Source organism: Eleginops maclovinus, chromosome 6 (assembly GCF_036324505.1).
Source record: "Eleginops maclovinus isolate JMC-PN-2008 ecotype Puerto Natales chromosome 6, JC_Emac_rtc_rv5, whole genome shotgun sequence".
NCBI lineage: Eukaryota > Metazoa > Chordata > Actinopteri > Perciformes > Eleginopidae > Eleginops > Eleginops maclovinus.
The window spans coordinates 16833385-16854582 of record NC_086354.1 but is presented as its reverse complement, the minus strand read 5'-3'; the positions used below and the strand labels follow the sequence as shown (position 1 = coordinate 16854582).

The 21198-nt window shown below is 39.2% G+C and overlaps 2 protein-coding genes across 2 annotated transcripts; one reads left to right on the top strand and one right to left on the bottom strand.

Moving 5' to 3' along the window:
* Positions 1 to 1898: 1898 nt before the first annotated feature.
* On the bottom strand, positions 1899 to 15201 carry atg9b (autophagy related 9B). The gene is made up of 13 exons (XM_063884883.1): positions 14537 to 15201; positions 13637 to 13680; positions 13286 to 13350; positions 12440 to 12610; positions 10415 to 10556; positions 9528 to 10276; positions 8701 to 8854; positions 8273 to 8452; positions 7915 to 8160; positions 7466 to 7701; positions 7273 to 7360; positions 6932 to 7016; positions 1899 to 5989 (listed from the first exon to the last, which is right to left on the bottom strand). Exons 1-13 carry the CDS (start codon positions 14646 to 14648, stop codon positions 5838 to 5840), a joined length of 2424 nt encoding a protein of 807 aa, XP_063740953.1. The 5' UTR covers positions 14649 to 15201; the 3' UTR covers positions 1899 to 5837.
* Positions 15202 to 15468: 267 nt separating this feature from the next.
* On the top strand, positions 15469 to 21051 carry abcb8 (ATP-binding cassette, sub-family B (MDR/TAP), member 8). Its single transcript, XM_063884884.1, has 16 exons — positions 15469 to 15664; positions 16236 to 16566; positions 16694 to 16849; positions 17052 to 17146; positions 17290 to 17395; positions 17479 to 17640; positions 17879 to 17964; positions 18074 to 18171; positions 18263 to 18368; positions 18489 to 18522; positions 18652 to 18788; positions 18899 to 18993; positions 19066 to 19199; positions 19917 to 20064; positions 20145 to 20395; positions 20615 to 21051. The coding sequence occupies exons 1-16, from the start codon at positions 15561 to 15563 to the stop codon at positions 20696 to 20698; spliced, it is 2127 nt and encodes a 708-aa protein (XP_063740954.1). The 5' UTR covers positions 15469 to 15560; the 3' UTR covers positions 20699 to 21051.
* Positions 21052 to 21198: the final 147 nt, after the last annotated feature.

Sequence of the window (21198 nt, the reverse complement as noted above, 5' to 3'; positions counted from 1 at the left end):
ATTGTATCATTTTACCACAGAGTGTAGTGCAGGCTGAGCTTGAGGATAAGCTAAATTAAATCGAAACCGAATTAAAGGTTGCTGAATGTGAACCTCAGCATTGGAGTTCTAGTGCAAAACACAGGTGACTCCTGGAGATGTCAACTACTAATAATTTTGAGGATTCAATGTTTCGCTATTTTTCTACTTTTTAAGCTATATTATGACAACCTTTCTGATTCACTAAACAGATAGTGATACCTTGTTATCAGTCAGCCATTAGGAATTGAAGTCTCATGTCATAGTCTCTTCTTATCTTCATTTTCGGTCATGTTCTCTTACTTCACTATGACCATCCAACCGTTCAGCAGTAGTAGTAACTGTTTTTAAACAAAGCTTGGCATTATTTGCAACACTTTGGTCATATGTAAAGTGACTAAAATTGCCCTGTGTAACACATTGTACTCCACCACCACCATCTATGTGTTCACAGCTGCTTCTTCCAGCTGGTCAGGCCCATAAATAAGTATGACTTCATATTTAACGAAAGCATTACATGTATCTGCCATGACCACCATTCAGTATCACATAGCAACCATTAGATTTAATTCTCTCATGCTATACTTTGCCATAGATTAATAGACATGATTTTATTGATTGTTTATGGTGTGTGGAAACAAGAGGTATAGCCAGTCTTACCCCTTTCTTCCCTATACTCTGGCCTCTACAATATTTTCTTGGTCTTCTCGTGTGGGCTTTCCCCCAGTGCCAGTGACTGACAGCAGCAGGTCGCCTGGACCTGATTTAAACTCCCCGAAACTCTAGCAGACAGTAATCCACTGTTGCTGCTTGCCTCTGGTTCATCCTGTTCTGGCTTCTGTGTTTGGTTTCCATGCTCCTGAAAGTCTACTGAGGAAAAGAAAAAAGACAAGAAATTGATAGAGAACGTGTCGATCCCACATTCAATCAAACATTATTAGATCATAAATGTGTAATATACAGAATGTAACGTTTTAAATTAATTGACATATTAACTTACCTCCAATTGTTCTTCTTTTCTCTCTTTGCTCTTTCTATGATTCTTGATGCCCAATCACACAAAAATGTTCCTCCTTGATTTGTGAAGAAATGTCACACATAGCTCTACAGTGAATTAACAATTGTATGAGGAAGATTTTAAACAGTAAGGTTTGGAGAAACGCATGTGTTTTGGAATTAGTTTTGTAATACGACTGGATACATTGAACTTTGGTGAAAGTTAAACAAATGTATGTTTTGAAATACTTTGGCTGTTAAAGCTGAAGTCTGTGCCTTTAGAAAACATGTTATTGTTTGCTGAAACTGTGAGAAATGAATCTGTGAATAAAATCATGTTTAGCCAGTAAAGGAAAACAACTAATCAGAGCTGAGGAGCTAAAGAAGAATTCAAGGTATAAATTAGGTAATGAATATACAATTTTATCCAAATTGCAATATCTTTCCTAATATTCAGCCTCTGATGGCACTTGGATCACAATGCAGCAGAGGGCAGCAGATAGACATATACAGTATATAACATGGCTTTTCTGTTCAGCAACTATAGAGTTAAATAAAATCCCACATTAAAACATTTTTTTGTGATCAGACAATTTCCACAGAATGACTGCAGCATTTACATGCCAATATTTGACCTACATGGCCTTCCACTTGACCTCTTAGCCATATCAAGACAAAAGGTCACAGTTGTATCATGTTCACAGCCAAAACACATCCTCAAAACAACATTTACATGGCAGGCAACAAGTGGGTCAAATGTTGCAGCAAGGGCAGAGAAGCCAAGAATGAACAGCGGATGGCTTCTATGTCCCTAAAATTTTCAATGGGGACATGAGAATGATTTAAACCAACTGGAAACAAAAAAGGAATCATTGGAGACAAAATAGTGCATCTCAAATAGAGGTGTGTGGTGTTTATTTACAATGTTTATTTACAGTATTGACACCAGTACCAGAAATACAACAGGGGTACACAGGGCAATGAGCTGTCACTGCAGAACAAAACATGTAACTAATGAACAAAAATGGTTTCAAAATCACTCAAACTAGGATTAGACTGACGAATTTCAATCAGGCCAAGAGGGAGAGGTGGATTCAAACTGTGAGAATCGGCAGAGTATCGGAAAAGAGACAATGAAGGACAGAGCAGGAGGAAGGGGAAGAAAGAAAAAGGAGATGCTAAAACATGTAAATGTGGGAATGTGTCCTGAATACATCAGCATGAAGTCTGTAAATAATAAGTCTTCCTGTAAGAGAGTTTTGAGCCTGTAATCTTATTGCATCTTGAGTAAAAGTGGAGCAAGAGATGAAAACAAACCTGATGAGGACTAAATAGACCATAAAGAGAAATAAGACATATGTACAATATGAAATATATGATTCTATCTCTCTTTGAGATTTTTGTCATTAGGTACACTTTTTTTTTTTCAGTGTTTGATTCTTTGCGACTGTATTGTTACTTTGTCCACATTTAAAGCACTTTGCATTGCTGTCTACCACAGTGTGATACCACCTCTAAGAGTCAACCAAAGTAGACAGTTTCAAATCTTTCACAAAGCAAGTATCATTATGTTTTTTTGGTCACTTTTGCGATGTTGGATGTCGGTCTTTATCGCTGATCAGTGACCACATAAGGACATCTCAAACTTATCAGGCTCTACTTATTCATTTAAACAGGCAAATATATTGGTGTCAGAAATGTCTAAGATTTAAGGAGAAAAGCTCCCACATTGTAATCTCAAAAGCCGACTAGGCACACTAACAACAGCAATATAAATAGAATGACATGATCATTTAAATATATTTTTTATTTCAAATAAACATGGCATAATCCACCACACATGATATGATTAAATACACTCAAAATAAGATTTATTTGCCTCTCTACTCACTCAAAAAAAACCAGCACATGTATTGTAAAGCTGTGCAGAAAACAAGTTCTTTTGGCATGTTTTATTTTTCAGCTAGTGTTTCTTAATTTACAGAACAAAACAAACAAACAAACCTACATTAAAAAAGAAAGAAAAAAACGTAACTAAGTCTTAAAACATATTCAACATTTCAGGATGAAAACTTAGCACCTTGTTCCAGTCACTGTGGTTGTTCGACTGGTGTTTTTTTTTTTTTATAAACCAGGGTAAGATGAGGAGGTTGACCGTGATGACAACAGTTACAAGGCACACTTCCTGCTTCTTTAGGATATTGAGGACAGTGCAAGTTCAGACACCATGATAAGAAGAAGTGTGCTGTTGGATACAACGGACTGACACAAGACCTCAGGATCAGTTTACAACTCATCTTACATCCACAACTTCACAACATACGTGATGCTATACACAATGACTTGCCAAAAAGACCAAATAAAACTGTACATAGTATGTGCTGCTAAATCTGTGAAAATCCAATAGCTTACATGAAATGGCTCCTATAAAGCGCAAATATGAATCCTTAATACTAAGGCACTCCTTAAAACAAAATGACATAACAGTGAGGTGTAAATGTGGAGACCGTCAAAAGACATCAACTCTGTGCACAAAGCCCAGCTCCAGTGTCTCTACAACATCAACGCACTGCACAATGGAAAATGAGCCATGTGAGTATATTCAACGTGACAGAGACACACATCGTCCCATACAGGGCGGACCTTTACTGACCAGAGGTAAGAACGACCTTATGTGATTGGCCACAGTGTTTCCAGGTGATTTCGCTGTGGACTGTGACAATACGACAAGCGGTGAAGTGTTGTTTATATACAAACAACCAGAAGAGGTCATTCTGGATGGAGACTGACTCAGTGTCCCTTTTGAGACCTGCCCTTTCCAGGAGGTAACTGATGCAAGGACTGTATATATATATACACGCACACATTTAAAAACAAATGTTTATTTTCTGTCAGTGCAAAGTTCATGTTAGCATAATTACGAACGTGTCAAAAACGCATTCCTTCCACAGACACGCTCACAGAGAAAGTGTAATAGTTTCTAAACACGCGAGAGAGCTTAGACACATTCCCTCTTGCAGTTGTGCAGGATGACATCTATGTTACTTTGATCTATAAAAAAAATGGAATTAAAAACGGGTAAAAATATAATTTGGGGCACTGCATCAACAACCAGATTTAGTCCCAGTTAAGTGTAGGTGTAAATCACATTCATAATCATGCAGATGGCCATGTTATATTTGCATTTTGACATTTTTTTAACTACTTTTAGTGGGGGGGAACATGCCATTTATTTAATTAAAAAGGTTAAGTGAAAGAAAATGATTTCACAAAAAAAAATCGAAATAATCCTTGTACAAATAAATAATAGACAAATATGAATTAAATATCCGGGAGGGTAACAGGTAATAAATAAAGCTAAAGCTAACAGATGATGCAGACTGTGGAAAGCCTTTTTCCTCCTCATGCTCTTATTTTGAAAGAATAAAACCAACACAGAGAGCAGCTGCCCTAAAATCTTCAAACCTAAATCTGCAGAAGCAACAATCTAAAAATCAGCCCTTTTGATGTTCCATTTTTCTGTGACGCAGACAGAATGCTTATGTGCACAACAACGATTGGTTCAAGCAATACCACCCTGTTTTGTTCAATTTCTGGTGCCATCACCAATGACTTCTGCTGGGCCAGATAAAGGAAGAGAAAATCCATGTATGCCCACCATCAAAATCAAAATGCAGTTATTAGATGCACACTGCAAAGAACCCAATATGTACTGTATTCATATTTACACAACAGTAATTTCACTGCAGAGGTATTGATCAGGGTATTATCTTTTCTTCACCACCACTGAGGTAATATGGAAACAATTTTTTTGTATGGGTGGTAAGGCATAAAGCTGACATTGTGTCCAGCTTAAATACACATCCTATATTTGCATTGGGATTTTGATGGCAGGTGTATTTTAGACCTTTAATTTCAGTCCTGTTTTTAATTAATAGTCTCCAGATGCAACAGCTGTAGAAATATTAATACTGTTTAAAATCTGTATTTAGGACACAGACAGCAGCATCAAAGCATGTGTCAGATACACATGGTGACTATCTTGATCAATCAATACTTGGTAAATGTTTCGAGGATTAGCTCTGGTAGTAAACATGTGGTCTTTTAAAGGATGAGTCAGCAACAACGTGTATTTACAAATCACCAGGGTCAAACAGCACAACATGAAGAATTGAATTCTCTTTCAGGTGATCAATATTGTTCAGGCAGCTATGATACATTTTGCAGTCTTGGTAACACAGAACATCACTCTGTGAGAATTCAAATAGACTGGCGCTGTTAATCTTTGTGATGCACAAATCATTTAAGGCTCATCAGAAGTCGAGATGAGCATTTTGCGCTTCTTCTTTTTTACACACAGTGATCCTATGAATACACCATATCGTCTCTCTGTCATTTTACATAGTTTGTCTGTACAAGTTTATGACAAAAATCGAGATGGATCGGACCGGACGGAAGACATATGGTTTCCCTGATGCCATAGTCTGCCTGATGTGACAGGATGAGGCGTGGCGGTGCAGAGACAGTGGTTATTCAATGATCTCCTCCTACAACAAACACTGAATTATGTTTTAAAGGTCCATGCTAAACTCTCCATGAAGATCATCTAAGGCCACAATGTTCATAGAAGAAAGTAAAACTGTAAACGCTATAAAAACAATAAAGAGGAGAAATTATCACGGCCATGTATCCCTTGAAGGATAAAAGGCCATTGTTGTCAAGGTTCGACTAACACACAGGGTAAAGAACCACAAAGCATAGATCGTAGACTTGTGTCATTTTACAGAGTTTAAAGAGAACATATACCTTATGACATAAGGCACTCAACAACTACTCCCAGTGCCCTGTTTTGGAGTAGATCCACTGTTAATCTCCTGATCATCTGCATTCTCTTCTTCCTCCTCCTGCCAGCCTCCAAGGTGGACAGTGGTGGGCATAGAGAGGCTGGAACCGAGGCCGCTTTGTGCCTGGAAACCTGAAACCAGCGTTAATAAGAAGTCAGAGTCGTTCTAAAGCATAGTCCAGTTTATACAAGGGAACGGATTACAACATTTAAAGTAAGACCCTCGTGATTTTAGGATCAGTGTTTCCCCAAGATTATTTAAAAAGCTACTGGCCCGTGTAGCTTGGGCCATAGAAGAAAACATTACATTTTGGAGCAGACGGTAACTTCGGGATGGATACAAAAAATATGTTTGACTTTCTTCTAAATTTCAAAATGGAGCACTTCATGTGGTGTCAGAATAAACTGAAAAACATTTCCCCAACTGGGTGAAAAATACACCATTGCCCCACAATTCGGATGAACAGGTCAGAAATAACTATGCTTGTGTTGTTTAACCAATACTAGCTTGTGTGTTTACATGTTAGAGCTTTCAAAAGGCCTTCACCTGCAACAGCTTATGCCTGTGGGTCAACCAAAAATATAATATATTATGCACCATTAATCATTAAAAAGGGATGTTTTTAAGCCAATTTTCTACAAATTGCGTACATCATGCCTAAACTCAACTTGTTTTAATTACATTTTTGACCTAACTAACTAACTGAGTATCATGTCAAGATGAGTGCAGGTTTGTCTCTGTACCGCATTACAATGAAGCGTAACATAAGTTTTACCAATCTAAAAGCAAAGATAATTGCTTCTAAAAGTCTAATGTAATTGATTCTGAAGTCAATTAAGCCTCTGTAGTTGATACTCTGTTTGGAGTGTGTAATGAAGTGCTGCAGATTCAGGTCATGACCGGGATTTGAGCACTACAAGCAATCTCTTTCCCATTACATAGTCATTCATATCAATGCTAATATTGCAAAAAATGTTGGTTTAAAATCCCATCTCAAACTTAGAAGAGCTATAGTGCTATTTACAGTATTGTGCAGGTTGCAAGTTCTTTTAAAAACAACATTTTTAATTTACCACTGCTTGTGTGCAGATCTCTCATTGGCACGGGGTTCAGCCACTGCCCTGAAGCTCTCTGTGGGTGGGAAGTCTGCTGGTGGAGCTGGAGACAGAGGCAGGAGTCAATGAGCAGCAGAGAATGCTGGTTTACAAAGGATACTGAAAAATGTTTCTCTAGCTGAGATCAATATTTTAAATACCAAACAGATGGCACCTGTAGGCTTGGGAAATGCCATTTTTCTTCTATAAAACTGGTCAATGTTTGGTTCTTTGTAAGCTACATAAATTCAAGCTGAGTATCACTTTACACTCCAGGCACACAACAGAGGAAAGGTCAGCTGTAGGAGGCAGGAAATTACCTCATGCATGTAGATGGCATGGAGACTCATCTCAGCTGAGGCAAACTCTGAGTTCAGAGTGTTGCTCCGGATGTCACTGTTAGATATACTGGGAAAAAAACATATTAATTAAAGCATTTGCATTGATTGCTCCAAACACTATTATAGCTACAGCGAGTGATAATGCAACGTAATGTGAACGTGTGATGATCACCTGTCAATGATGGTGCGATCGCTGCGGTACATGGTCTCGGGTTGGACGGATGAGTTCATGAGGCCGTGCGTGCGGCTGCGGCTGGTGTGTTGGAGCTGGGAGGTTGACAAAGAGGCCAGGACACTGGCAGCGGCAGAAGCAGCGGTGCTCGGTGGAATGAAGCGGTGGTCTCGCCCTTGTAGTCCGGACGCAGTTAGGACAGGGTGAGCCAAGACACTGGCCAGCAGATTATCATGCTGGAAAAAACCACACATGTCAATACAGAGTCCCTAAGTAAACAAGAGTACATCGCAATAGAGAAGGTAAGCATTGACATTTAAAGGTTTTTAAGGAGAATACCTGTATGGATCATTACTTAATGTAGAAAATTCTACTTTTAAATTACTCTGAGGCAATTAATATTTATTGTAACATTTAGGTTAGTGTGAATAATATCTGAGGGTTCCTACCGCAGCGTCCGATTCGTTGGACTGCAGTGAGGTGCAGAGAGGAGCCTCGGAGAGCAGCAGCTGGGTGGAGGGGCCGCCCTGTGCATCGTGGTGCACCTTCTCCTTCAGGTGGCTGATAAACACCGAGCTCTCCTGAGGCGGCTGCCAGCGTGGATTCTTGATGGTGAAATGCATAAGAGACAACTCTGTCTTGCCATTTTCCGCTTGTTGGTATATGGAGGCCTCCGTCTGGCCCTCTGACATCCACTGCAAAAACATTCAGAAATGTAGATTAATCACCAACATTAAATGAAGTTTGAAATTAGTTTTGGAGGGTCATACACCCCCAGTTTGATAAAAGTGAAGAAACAAATCTTACCGTTGGGTTTCCATGGCGTCTGATGTCCATCTGCGCAAAGGAGCAGATGTCTCCGACCCCAACGACCTCCACGGTGAAGTTCCTGAAGAAGTCGATGATCTCTAGAGATTTTTTCCTCAGGTGGAAGATGAGAATGAAGGGTGTGATAATGGGACTGAGCAACTCCTCCAAGATGAACACCTGATTGAATCAGAAAAATCAGTCACATTCTAAATATGTACAAATCCTTTACATAATCAGATCAATGTCAAAACTTCCCAGGAACCCATCAATAAATCCAGTGTTACTCCTAATAGACAGTATCATTATTGACCAGGTGCTTCATATCAAAAATGTCCTCAATACAAACTGAGATCATCCATCTTCCATAACGCTGATTTAAAATGTTGCAAATGTGTTCCCATCCACTCAGTTCCTCCCTTCCTCACCGCTTTGTACTGGAACAGCTGCGCCACCTCGTCACGGGTCTCGCTCTTGTTAGCATGTCCCCTCCAGTGGTCCGGCATGTAGTGAATGTGTGCCAACATGCACTGCAGCAGCTGTTCTGGACACCACACCATATGCTCATCTGGGATGAAGGACCTGGAGCAGGGTATGGACAAAATATGTTCATTATTAACTCTGAAATTGAATCGTTTTGTACCGTGTAGATTGATTTGAGGCTGAAAAAATGTGACTGATTTGGAGGGGAATCAAATCACTTAAAGCTTGCCCATATTCACGAGTGAGTGAAGGATGAAGGGAGCTTACAGTTCACTATAACTTCACACAATAACTGGACAGAAGCTTCTGAACACCGCTAAAATACAACTCAAAGGAATTGATTACTCATAACTGAATAACCAAAATGATAATCTATCAAAGTATATAGTTGTGTGTAGAATATAATATAAACAGTCGGGCTAAATAATGAAGTTAAAATATCTAATTGCAATATTTTTAACTGATTACACATTTGTGATAACATTTACATTACTTGAGGCGATGTTCATTAACAGGATCTCTACCAAATAAAGTCTGTAGAATATAATGTGCAGGCCTGAACACTGAAGCACAACAACACTTAATTTCAAAAGCTATTTTGAGACATATTTTCCCAGATTTTGCTCCTAAATTTTGGTCGATTTAAAATTAAGTCAGCCCTGATAAACAGCAAGTTTAATATTAATGCAATAAAGGTAGCTGCTTTAATTGTAACACCTATTAACAATCCTGGGATGGCTCTAGGTAATAAAACCTGTCTCTGAAAGCTCACCTGGCGATGGTGACGACGACTCCCAACACTGTGATGGCGGTGAGAATGTGCTGCACGGTCAGGACATCTTCATCATAGACCGTCAGTGCAATGAGCACAGCTAAAATTGAGCCTGAGAAGAAGGCCAAGTTCTTAGCGAGCACGGTCAGCACCGGCGACGTAAAGGAGTTCATGTACTTGGACGTGGGCTTGTAGCCGCGGCCTAAACGTCCATGCAGCTCGTGGTCCAGCTCATTGAAGTGTCGCAGGTATAAGTGACCGTACAGGGACCAGCGGCGCGCACCCAGGCTCCCCGGCTCTCTGCGGATCACTTCGGTGTAGCTGAAGAAAGCGTACAGCACCTGCCACACCAGGATGAATGGACACAGCAGCAGATTGGCCAAACCCATGAGCAGGATGACTCTGCTGAGCTGCTGCGCCAGCTCCAGGCGGTTTCCGTTGCGCTTGTACTTGGGATGCAGGTTCCACTTATTCTGGAACAGAGAGCCAGGGCCCCAGAAGAGGATGAGCTCAAAGTTGTACTTGAGTCCCTGGGTGAGGAACACCACATTGCCCAGCAGAGGGAGCTGCAGCTGTACTGGCAGCAGAGATTTGTTTATCATTGCCACCATGTAGTTCTTGAACCTCAGGATGCGGTGATAGATGTCGAGTTCTGTCAGCTCCTTCTTGTGTATGCACATCTGCTGCTCTCTCTGCAGGCTGATGAGACGGTCCTGCACTTCCTGCCATGTGAAGTTGCATAGTTCGTCCTGTGAGAGGAAGGAGCATAAAGTAATTTGACTAATACTACAGACAATCCGGTTTAGTGTTTGGGATATCATTATCTTCATGGTTTTATTATTGTCAACATAGAGACATTTGATAAGGTGTTCACATGTAGCACTAACCATTCTGATCTTCAGGGCTTTGATGTAGAACTGCCTGATCTCCCAGTAGCTCATAACATTGCAAAATACTTTAACAAGTCGATAGAGCCAGAAGATGGCTGCCATGATGAGAAGGAATATAAGCCAACTGTTCTCTTGAATCCTGGATAACAAAAAGAAAGATCCTTTCAGACATGGCTGGCTTTATTGATCTGTTAAAGAAATGGATGTCATTCAGAAATGGGTTAAACATTAGTTACAGCTGTATTTGAAAATGTCAGGACAGAAAGACCCATAATGCTTGCACAATATTTAGAAGGGATGGAAAGATAGCAGGTGGAAAAAAGCCTAAAAATATCCTGAGAACAGTTACAGGGGGGCTAATTTGAAATCTGGGATTCAGAAAAAAACATTTACTGAGAACTCAGGAAAAAAACACATGACGTCCTCTTCTCATATGACAAGGTAAATTGATTCTTTATGCAGTATTTAACTTATGATATGATGAACAGATGCAAATAAATTAGACCTGCTGCTCAAGTTTAGGCTATGATATGTATCAAACTGCCACCATTGTTTGCAGGCTGTGGAAAGGCAGCCTGTGTCCAAAACAAAGAAGCCTTCCAAAGTATTTCAAGTCAAAACACAGAACACACTTGGCAAAAACGTATAAACCCATATTAGCCAATATACTGCGGTTGTTGATGCACTTTTAAACCTTGTCTATATCATTTTATATTAGGTCACTTTTACGTATAATAAACAAATGTGAAAAAAATATGTTGTTAATAGGATCTGGCTTTGAATAGGACATTAGAGAAGTTAAGAGGAGGACAGATAGGTTCCTAACTGTGGAACACACTGTTCCCATAACAGATCTCCAGGGTGCTGTACGTCACTGACTTGGAGACAAATAATTATACAGCCACAGTCAGAATCAGGAACAAATTAATGAGAGGCCTATTAGACAAGCTTGAGAAAAAAAACAGATGGAAGGCTACAGCTTGGAAAGAATATGAAAACATGGGATTGGGGTTGGAGTTGGGGGAGGTCTAGTGAGGTGTCATGTGGTAGTCAGCTTGTTGGCCCGGGCGAGTTGTCAGTATCCCGGCAGGACAGATTTACCTCACCAAAGCTATCCATTACATTGTCCTGTTCCTAAAGTCTAAACACAGTACACAAATACCTTCCTCCACGTAACTGTCAGTTGCAGGAGCTAGCAATCCCAGGTTCAAATAAACAAAATACTTAGAGAGAAAAACATTTCATAGAAAGAGATGTCACTTCAAATCAGATATCAAATCGAATCTGTTCAAACTTGATGCTTTTTATAGACCGTTTAAAAACAACAACCTAAGATTTAATGCTATCTGCTATTACCACAGCATTAACACCTTTTTTTAACATGAATGAATAACTTCAATGTGTTTTCACATGTCTTCAGAAGCTTAACACACAATACAAAATACATTTTGTTAGGAATAATATTTTGATAGATTACTTTTTTGAGGTAACAGTAAGACAAAAACCATAGAAACTCAAGTCAACTTATAACAGTAGTAGTAGAAACACAATCATTGCTTAGAGTGTCTCTACATTTACTAGAAAACTCAGGAGGCTTTTCCGTAAATCACTAAATAAAAAAAATAGAAAGTTCTCTGGATTCTCTAAAACAATAAACCAAAGGGGAACGGCTTAAAAGGCTCCTGTCTTACGGATGCAACTGTATCTTGCAGTGGGAAGCCACATCTGACACAATCCGATAAAAAATGGAAGGCTGAAAGTCTGATCCTTACTGAATTAAGCCAGACAAATGTAATCCCTCTAAAGGCCTGTCTCTAAAAGGGCTCCAAGCCCATGTATGCTCGAGAACAAAGCAGCTAATCAAACTGGCTGGAATGAGAGAACAGTCACATCCTTTTATGTGACTGCTTATTTCGTTTAGGTAATTCACTTAGACTTTTAACTAATTTTCTTAACTATAGAAAAAAATACTCTTTTTACACATTCTAAAGCGCCACAAAACACAGTATTAAACATGATTACCTCTCAGTGCACTGCTGACTGGGCAGGATGGCGTCAGGAAGAGTGACCTTGTTCCTGTCCAAGGGGTTCTGGCCCTGCCCGGTGTGGTTGACCGCTCGGTTGGCAAACAGTACATCATACTCCACGCAGTTGACAAGGAACGTCGTGAATGTGACAACAAACAAAAACTGACTGTGAGGAAGAAATGAAATGAAAAGATTAGGAATCATACCTAATGACAGTGGAACAAACAAACAAGCAACCCAAAAGTAATATACTTGGCAAAAGAGATTCATTTCATTAGCCATTAAGATGAGATAAGTGACTATATTTCATTTCTAACTATCATGCAGTCTGTAAATACTGAGAAGTAATAAATGCAGAAGTGCAGATAAGACAGATTACTTGCAGTTCCGTTATTTAATATGTTTACAGGCTTAGCTTTGATTAGTTTGTTGTTATGAAGAAAGATTTTCACAAACTTAAAATTAACCCTGTATATTTATTATTGCACTTTTGTGACCTCAGCTACAGACCCAATTAGTTTAAATAACATTAATGTTGAGTTAAAGTCATAAGTTAATGGTGAATAAAGCAATCACCAACATGTAATAAGATGATAGTGTTTGGTGTGAAGAAAGTATTTCACATGAGCTTCTAAGTACAGCTGCTGTTGAAATCATCCGGTTGAAGTTGTTCGTTATGAAGCCTGAGGCATAACATGAATTATTACCAGTGACAAAAACAGGGACTATGTCTAACTGACTACAGGTTTCTTATTAAACTGCAAACCCAAAGTAATGCTCATAATTGTAAACACTGTATCTCATTATGAACTCTCAGCGTTGTGTACTACTTGATACTTACACAAGTTCAAAGAACTCTGACAGCATCATACAAGCGAAGCCATTCTTCTGATGAAAATGATAGATGTGGACGGGAAAGTTAAGAAAAACTGTGAAGTAACATTAGCCTAAAACATAAAAGAAAGCAGCTTGGACGCCAATTTCCAGGCGTAGGTTTGATAAATGTGTCATATCAGGAGGATATTAAGCTGGGGAGCCTGGGAACATATATACCCCAGTCAAGAAGTAAACATCAAGCAACAAAAAGCATCAGTGGTTTATGTGTCAGCATGATGCAATGTCAGTGACATATGCAATGACAGTACACTTTGGAAGACCTGCTATTAAACAGAACTGTCATTTAAAAGGATATCCTTTTGAAGAAGTTATCCAGGTTCTTGATATGGTGCCATGAGTCTGTAACACAAATGAAAGCATTAGCAGTTTCAGCTACAATTTGCATTTCTTTTTTTAAATATACTTATTCAGTACAAGAATATCACTATTTAAAATTAAATACATTTCCTCGCAGACAGGCAACATAAGGCTAATTTTCTAAGATGCACAGTAATATATTATAGGACAATGAAACATTCCTTCTTCTTGACTAAATACACACAAACGAAAGTGTGAAAGAAGCAAATAAGCTCACAGCTTGGGACTTCATGTGTAGGATGCTACGTTATTGCTAGGAACCATGTGTAAGGTTTTACAGATATTAATGTTATTATCTAATATCTCTTATGCTTGTCCTGTGTGTTGCCTACACTGTTCAAAGCGTGTTTTTAAATGTGTTGATTTATGTAGACTGTAATGTGTTTTGTACAGTGGTGTCAAGTACTTGTTTTGATACTCAGTACTTTTACTCCATCACAAGTCAGAGGGAAATCCCGTACTTTAACTCTATTAATGATGAGAAAATATAATCAACACTTAAATAAAGCTTTGGTTACACCTGGAGTAATATTAACAAGCTACCCTGCAGCATACAAAGTAAAGTCAAATACGAGTAACATTTCGAGTGCAGGACATTTACTTGTAACAGAGTACTCCTACAATCTGGTACTTCTACTTTTACTTAAGAACAAGATCTGAGCACTTCTTCCACCTCTTGTTTTGTATTTGAATGTGAATCTCAGGACGAGTTCCGTTAGTGGTGCTTAAGGGCACAGCTAATGGGGATCCAACAGTAAACAATACAATTAATCTGAATATAAGCAGTTAGTCATTTCTTTATATACAAGTAATGTTTTAGTTGTAACAACATGTTTACCTTTTAGGCCTTCGGGCACATGCACAAGTAAATCCTGTTCCTCCCCTGGTGGCGAGTCCTCCTCAAAGTCTTCAATTCTCTGATATTCCTGGTAAGCTTCAAAGTTGGCCATTGTTCTTCACATTCTTGAGCTTACCGCAAACTCACAAGCTACTTATAGTAAACACGGTATGAAACGAATGCAGTCTTGTAACCTCAGCTACATTATGTTGCTAGCAGCTGGAGCAGTTCAAGTAAGGGCAACGTTAGCTACAGCTAACCACTCTAGCTTGCTAACTTGCTAGTCCGGCGGACAACGCTTGTGTAACTAAACGACCATGGTAACGCGAGAAATACTGAGTGGTAGTTAAGACTTTCGAAAACGAATATTCAGCAGATATAACTGTTAGTTATGGTCATTTTAAGATAACAACCTAACTCCACTGTCTGCTGTCTGGTTAGCTTGTGAATGATTCAGCCCCTCATGCAGTCCTTCGGTTTGTTTTGTTCCCGACTCCTAACTGCTGATGTTGAAATCTTCTTTGATGTCAGTCCACTCTTCACCAGAGCTCGTTTCATACACTGTGTTCAAATCACAACACGGTGCTCTTCAGTCAGTCGCGAGTTTCGTTCGCTGGTTTCCAATAATACACCATCCAGTGTGTGTCCACTGTTTTTGTCTCTCACAAAACAAATGTCAACAAAACGCTATTGACGTCACCTTCCGTTTCTCTGGGCGTCATTTCCGGATACAAGTTGTAGTTTTTTCGTGTTTTCCCTTATAAAGTCTGATATTTTGTGGCGTCTCGGTAAACAAATGTTGCATAACTCGCTTTAAAGCTTATACTTTGTTGCTTGATGTGAAATCAACAAGCACATTTTCGCCATTTCGCAATATTCACATAAAATGAAGTCAGCGGTTGCTGCAGAAATGCACTCTGGGTCAGTGTCAACATGGCAGCCTGCATGGTGCCTGTGGATTACAGTAGAGCTTAAAGATCATTTTAAATGTGTGCGCTAGTTATCACAGAAATAAGCATTAAACATGTTTCACATACTCTGCTGTAGAGCTCGCATCTCTGGTCCGGTGCGGTCATTGTCGTTACACCCGCGATGCAATAAAGCAGCAGATCTATGGAAAGTTTCACGGTAGGGTAATCGGACCGGTAACGTTACTAGTGTAGCTGACAGCTGACCTGTAGCTGCTTTAAGAGCTTGGCATACTTTGATTTGGATATGCATTCAGCAAGTTTACCCAAGTGTTCATTTATTTATAGAAAGCTTCAGTGGGATGTATGATTGTATTATTTCTTGTCAAACACAGTACATGAATCAACCACAAGTTCAATGTATGAGTTATAATTTGTCTTTTAACCTCTAAAAACAGACATGGAATATAGAATTGGGATTGCCTTCTGTAAATATTTGGGCAGCAAATAAAACATTTAAATTAATCAGTGTTTTTCAAAAGAGAAATGACAAAGAAGCTTCTCAAAAGTTGGAATTAACGTTTCAAATGATAGAAAAACAGTGAAATAATGATTACTCATAGGGTTTGTGATTAAGAAATGTCTATTGCAAGTTGCAATCATAATTCCGTTTTTTTGTAATTGGTATAGCCTTAAAATACAGTACATAGCCTTTATAACATTAGCCTTAAACTACTTTGTGTACGTTATTGAATCGCAAATTGTATTAATAATCTTTTTTTCTCATCCAGATGGTACACATCTCCACGATCCCCAGCCTGCAGCTCCTCACAGCAGCCTGGAAATGCTGTCACTCGTATTTGGGGCCTCACACAGAGAGCTATCCGCCAGTCCAGCACCCGAACGTCCAAACCCCCTGGAGTGGCCCTGAAGTTCATCCTAGGACCAGCAGTACTCACTGTCTCTGCACGGCTGTTCTGCCATGTAGCTCACTGCGAGGCAGATGTGAATAACAACACTCCTCTTGAAGTTACATCCAAAACTCCTGCACCAGAGTTCAAATGGCATATCTTTTGGGAGTTTGTCAAACCTCAGCTATTTGCTCTCATGGGTGCTGTTGTGGTAAGCTCGAATAACTTATTTTAAATGCAATCTCCATGCTTTTGAAATAAAATATGACGTGACAAAAACTTTACATATGATCTTTCATTTACACTGATAACCTAAAGTTTTGTATTTTTCTTTTCAGCTTGCTTTTGCTGCAGCTATCTTGAATATTCAAATCCCTCTGTTGCTTGGGGATTTGGTGAACGTTGTGGCACGTTACCTGAGAGAACAGACTGGGAATTATGTCCAAGAAATAAGAGGCCCTGCACTGAAATTACTCGTACTGTATGGTATCCAAGTAAGTACAGCTGCACAACTTACTATGCCAGTACGTTGTGTGTTGTTGTTGTCAGTTAATTTTTGTAGATGCTTGCTGCCCTACCCATGATCCGTTCAACTCTTCACTGTGAAGAAAATGTGCATGAAAACGTATAAATGTCACATTTGTTTTTTTGGTAAATACACTTTTGCCCTGGTCCTTAATTACCTCATTTGTGCAGGGCCTGCTGACAAGTGGCTACATCGTCCTGCTTTCAAGAGTAGGGGAGAGAGTGGCAGCAGACATGAGGAAGACACTTTTTGCATCCTTATTGAGGTATACTCCTAGCAAAATAATACATGCATACAAAACACTCAATGGTCCCCTGACAGGATGCTGTCATTTGCTAATAGCCCTCTATGAATCTTATATCCGGAGAAGCCCTGTAATTTTGCCTGTGTTCTTTTATTTGTTCTCAGACAAGATGTCGCTTTCTTTGACGCCAATAAAACCGGGCAGCTGGTGAACCGTCTGACTGCTGACATTCAGGAGTTCAAGTCCTCCTTCAAGTTGGTCATTTCTCAGGTATAAAATACTATATTTTATATTGTAGAATAATATACATTCTATACATTTTAGGCTTCTAAATTATTTTTGCATAATTGCAGGGCCTTCGGAGCATTACACAGACAGTCGGATGCTTTGTCTCTCTCTATATCATCTCCCCCAAACTCACAGGTCTGACAGTGGTTGTCCTCCCCTGTCTGGTGGGAGCAGGGGCTATCTTCGGCTCATTCCTCCGCAAACTGTCCCGTTTGGCTCAAGAACAGGTGATTCCGAATGTAGTATTATCATTTTGCCTAGAGTCTTTGTTTGGACTGAACAATGTCTTGTATACGGTTGAGTTTCATTGCCAAGTCACAAGAGGCTGAAATATTAGAACAGCAACAATTAAAACAGTCTAGATATGTACAGAACAGAACATCTAGACATTATATTTATATTATTTTGCGTATGATACAATATCTTGAGAGTAACTGTTTCTTCTAACTTTGTGTTTGATTTAAGGTGGCAAAAGCAACAGGAGTGGCAGATGAGGCACTCGGCAATGTGCGGACAGTGAAAGCTTTTGCGATGGAGGAGCGGGAGCTCCAGTAAGTGAGAGTTTAGTTGATATACATAAGTATATCAAAAGCTATATTAGTTTTAGAGACACGATATGCTGGATGTTAGAAATAATATGTCTGTGTCATTATTCCCCAGGCAATATGCATATGAAGTCGACAAGTCATGTGAAATGAATGAAGATCTTGGTTCTGGAATTGCAGTTTTCCAAGGACTGTCAAACGTTGCCCTTAACTGTGAGTGTATATTTTACTATGTTAAATGATAAAGACATTGTTGAGCAGATCCATTACAGTGATGCTGATGTGTTGTGTGCCGTTATTGCAGGCATTGTCCTGGGAACTATTTTTGCTGGAGGGACTTTAATTTCTAGCAATGAAATGTCCCCTGGAGACCTCATGTCTTTCCTGGTTGCCTCACAGACTGTTCAGAGGTAAAAATACATCTTTATCTACAATGGTTGCTCTTATTCTCCAATCTTTCTTTTGAAACTAAAAGTATCAGTTCAAATGTAGCTGATGTTAGACCACTGTATACTCTTTTTTGTACTCAGGTCGTTGGCTGGTATCTCTATCCTTTTTGGACAGGTGAGTAAAATTAATTTGCAAGTATAGAACATGCGTTACCTGAAAATGTATCACTATATTATGTATGCAACATCTGATAAACCAAAACCAGTGATAAACTAAGCAGTCAATCTTAAACTTTTGCAACAGATGGTGAGAGGATTAAGCTCTGGGGCCCGAGTCTTTGAATACCTGTCTCTGGTGCCCACCATCCCTATGTCTGGAGGAGGACGCATCCCGTACCATTCTCTGACAGGAAGAGTGGATTTCATTAACATCTCATTCAGGTTGGAAACTCATCTGAATTTAAGTAGATTTCCAGACAATTCAAGATAATAACCTCACATAAATATCAGCTGATACTATCTTTTCTTTGCTTTTCTTTGTATATTTATAGCTATCCAACGAGACCTGGCCATCAGATCCTGTCAAAGTTCAACTTAACGCTGCCACCTTGTAAAACTGTTGCCATTGTTGGAGAATCTGGAGGAGGTAAAATCCTATTTAATGATAGTGATAGTCTGAAATGTATTTTATAATTATTAATCAAATACTTGATTTTAGGAAAGTCCACTGTGGCGTCTTTGCTGGAGCGTTTCTATGACCCCATCAGCGGTGTAGTCATGGTGGACGGTCTTGACATCCGAACACTTGATCTGACCTGGCTCAGGGGAAAAGTCATTGGATTTATCAATCAGGTAAAGATTGTTCATCAATATTGCATGCTTTTTGTTATTAATTCAGTTTAATAAAATGATTAGTATACATTACATATTTGTTGCAGACCAGTTATCGCTCTATCTTAAAGCGATACAGGATATATCATTGGCCAATAATGGGCCATTTCAATTTGATATGAATTAGTCCAATAATGGAAGTATAGCCAAGAAATTATTAAACGATGATAATCATTTAAAAAAAGAGTGCTTTCATTGAATTAACAAGCAGCATCTACACACTCTGAAAGCGTGCATGGTTGTATGCACCTTCAGACTTATTTGCAATCTGCCAATGTACACAGAGGAGAAGAAAAGCAAGCACAGCAATCTGACTGTAGACACAAACATGCCATCACCTGGGATGGACTGTTCTCACAGTTTCGGAGGAAGACAACAGTTTTGTTTTTTGATGTTCTTCACTAGAAAAAATAAATGAACATTTGGAAAGTGAGAACTGTTCTGTTTTTTGGGTAAACAATAGCAATGTTGTTTATATTTAGTGAGTTCAGAGCTTTGGAATATTGATTAATCCATCTTTGCTCAATACATCTTTATACGGTTTAGGGTTCCCTCAGCTGTGCATAAACAATAAAAATGTGAAATTATTGGTTTTGGCCATAAGAAGCATGTAATTATTGGTTGACTTGAAAATCCATATTGTGCAACGCTATTATCTTCCACCCTGTATCTTTGCAGGAGCCAGTTTTGTTCGGATCATCTATCATGGAGAACATCCGCTTTGGGAAGCCTGAAGCCACAGATGCTGAGGTCATTAACGCAGCCAAGCAAGCCAATGCTCACGGCTTCATTACAGGTTTCCCAGACGGCTATAACACTGTGGTTGGTACGTGCTTTCATGTAGGCACACTAAATACTAACATTTGTTTGCCATTTAAATACTAAGCTCTATATTTTCTTACCTAGGGGAGCGAGGTGCAACGCTATCTGGTGGCCAGAAACAGCGAGTTGCCATTGCCCGCGCCTTGATCAAGAACCCCTGCATCCTGGTGCTGGATGAAGCCACCAGCGCTCTGGATGCAGAGTCAGAGCGGGTGGTGCAGGAGGCTCTGGACAGGGCTACAACTGGGCGCACTGTGCTTATCATCGCCCACAGGCTGAGCACCATTCAAGGGGCGGACCTCATCTGTGTCATGAGCAATGGCCGCATTGTGGAGGTGAGGAAGCAGACTATACAGATAAATGAATAGGCTCCTATATTCTATTAAAGTAGTGGCTTATTTATTGGACTGCATTCCCTCAAGAGAAACAGAAGACAGTTCACTTGGTTCTAAGTTGAGCTAAGTAAATGTATAACATTGTTGCTTCCATCTCAAAGAACTTAATGTATGATATAAGTTTGAATTGTAACTTACAGTTTTTTCTTGTCTTTCAAGGCTGGGACTCACTTGGAACTGCTGGGCAAAGGAGGACTCTATTCCGATCTGATCCGCAGGCAAAGAGCTGAAGGGAAGAAGTGAACACACTTGTAGATCTAAACTGAGTCATTTCATTTATTTTTTCAAATCAAACTCATAGTAAAGCATGCTTGAACAGATGAATTATGTAAAACATGTACTGTACTATACTGTACTGTACTCTACTGTATATCTACCAGATGTTAGATGTGTACTTTAAAAACAAACTCTCAAATGAATGTATGTACAGTAAATGTATAAGCGGACCAACTCAATGAGCCTGTGATGATTACCAAACTACACTACTGTACAGTATAATTTAAATGGGATTTTGATATCAGTGTTTTTTCTCTGTATTGAATGATCAAGTATAGTTTAGAAGGGGAAAAAAGTATTAAACATTGTTTTAATTAGAATACTGCACTTCTGTTATTTTTTATGGATCATTATACACAACAATTGCATGTTTTGTCACACATACAGGGTTAAAGAAACTATTGTTTGAACCCAATTCAGGAGAAATATATGCTGAGTGGATAGTGCCATTTCTTTTAGTGATCCTA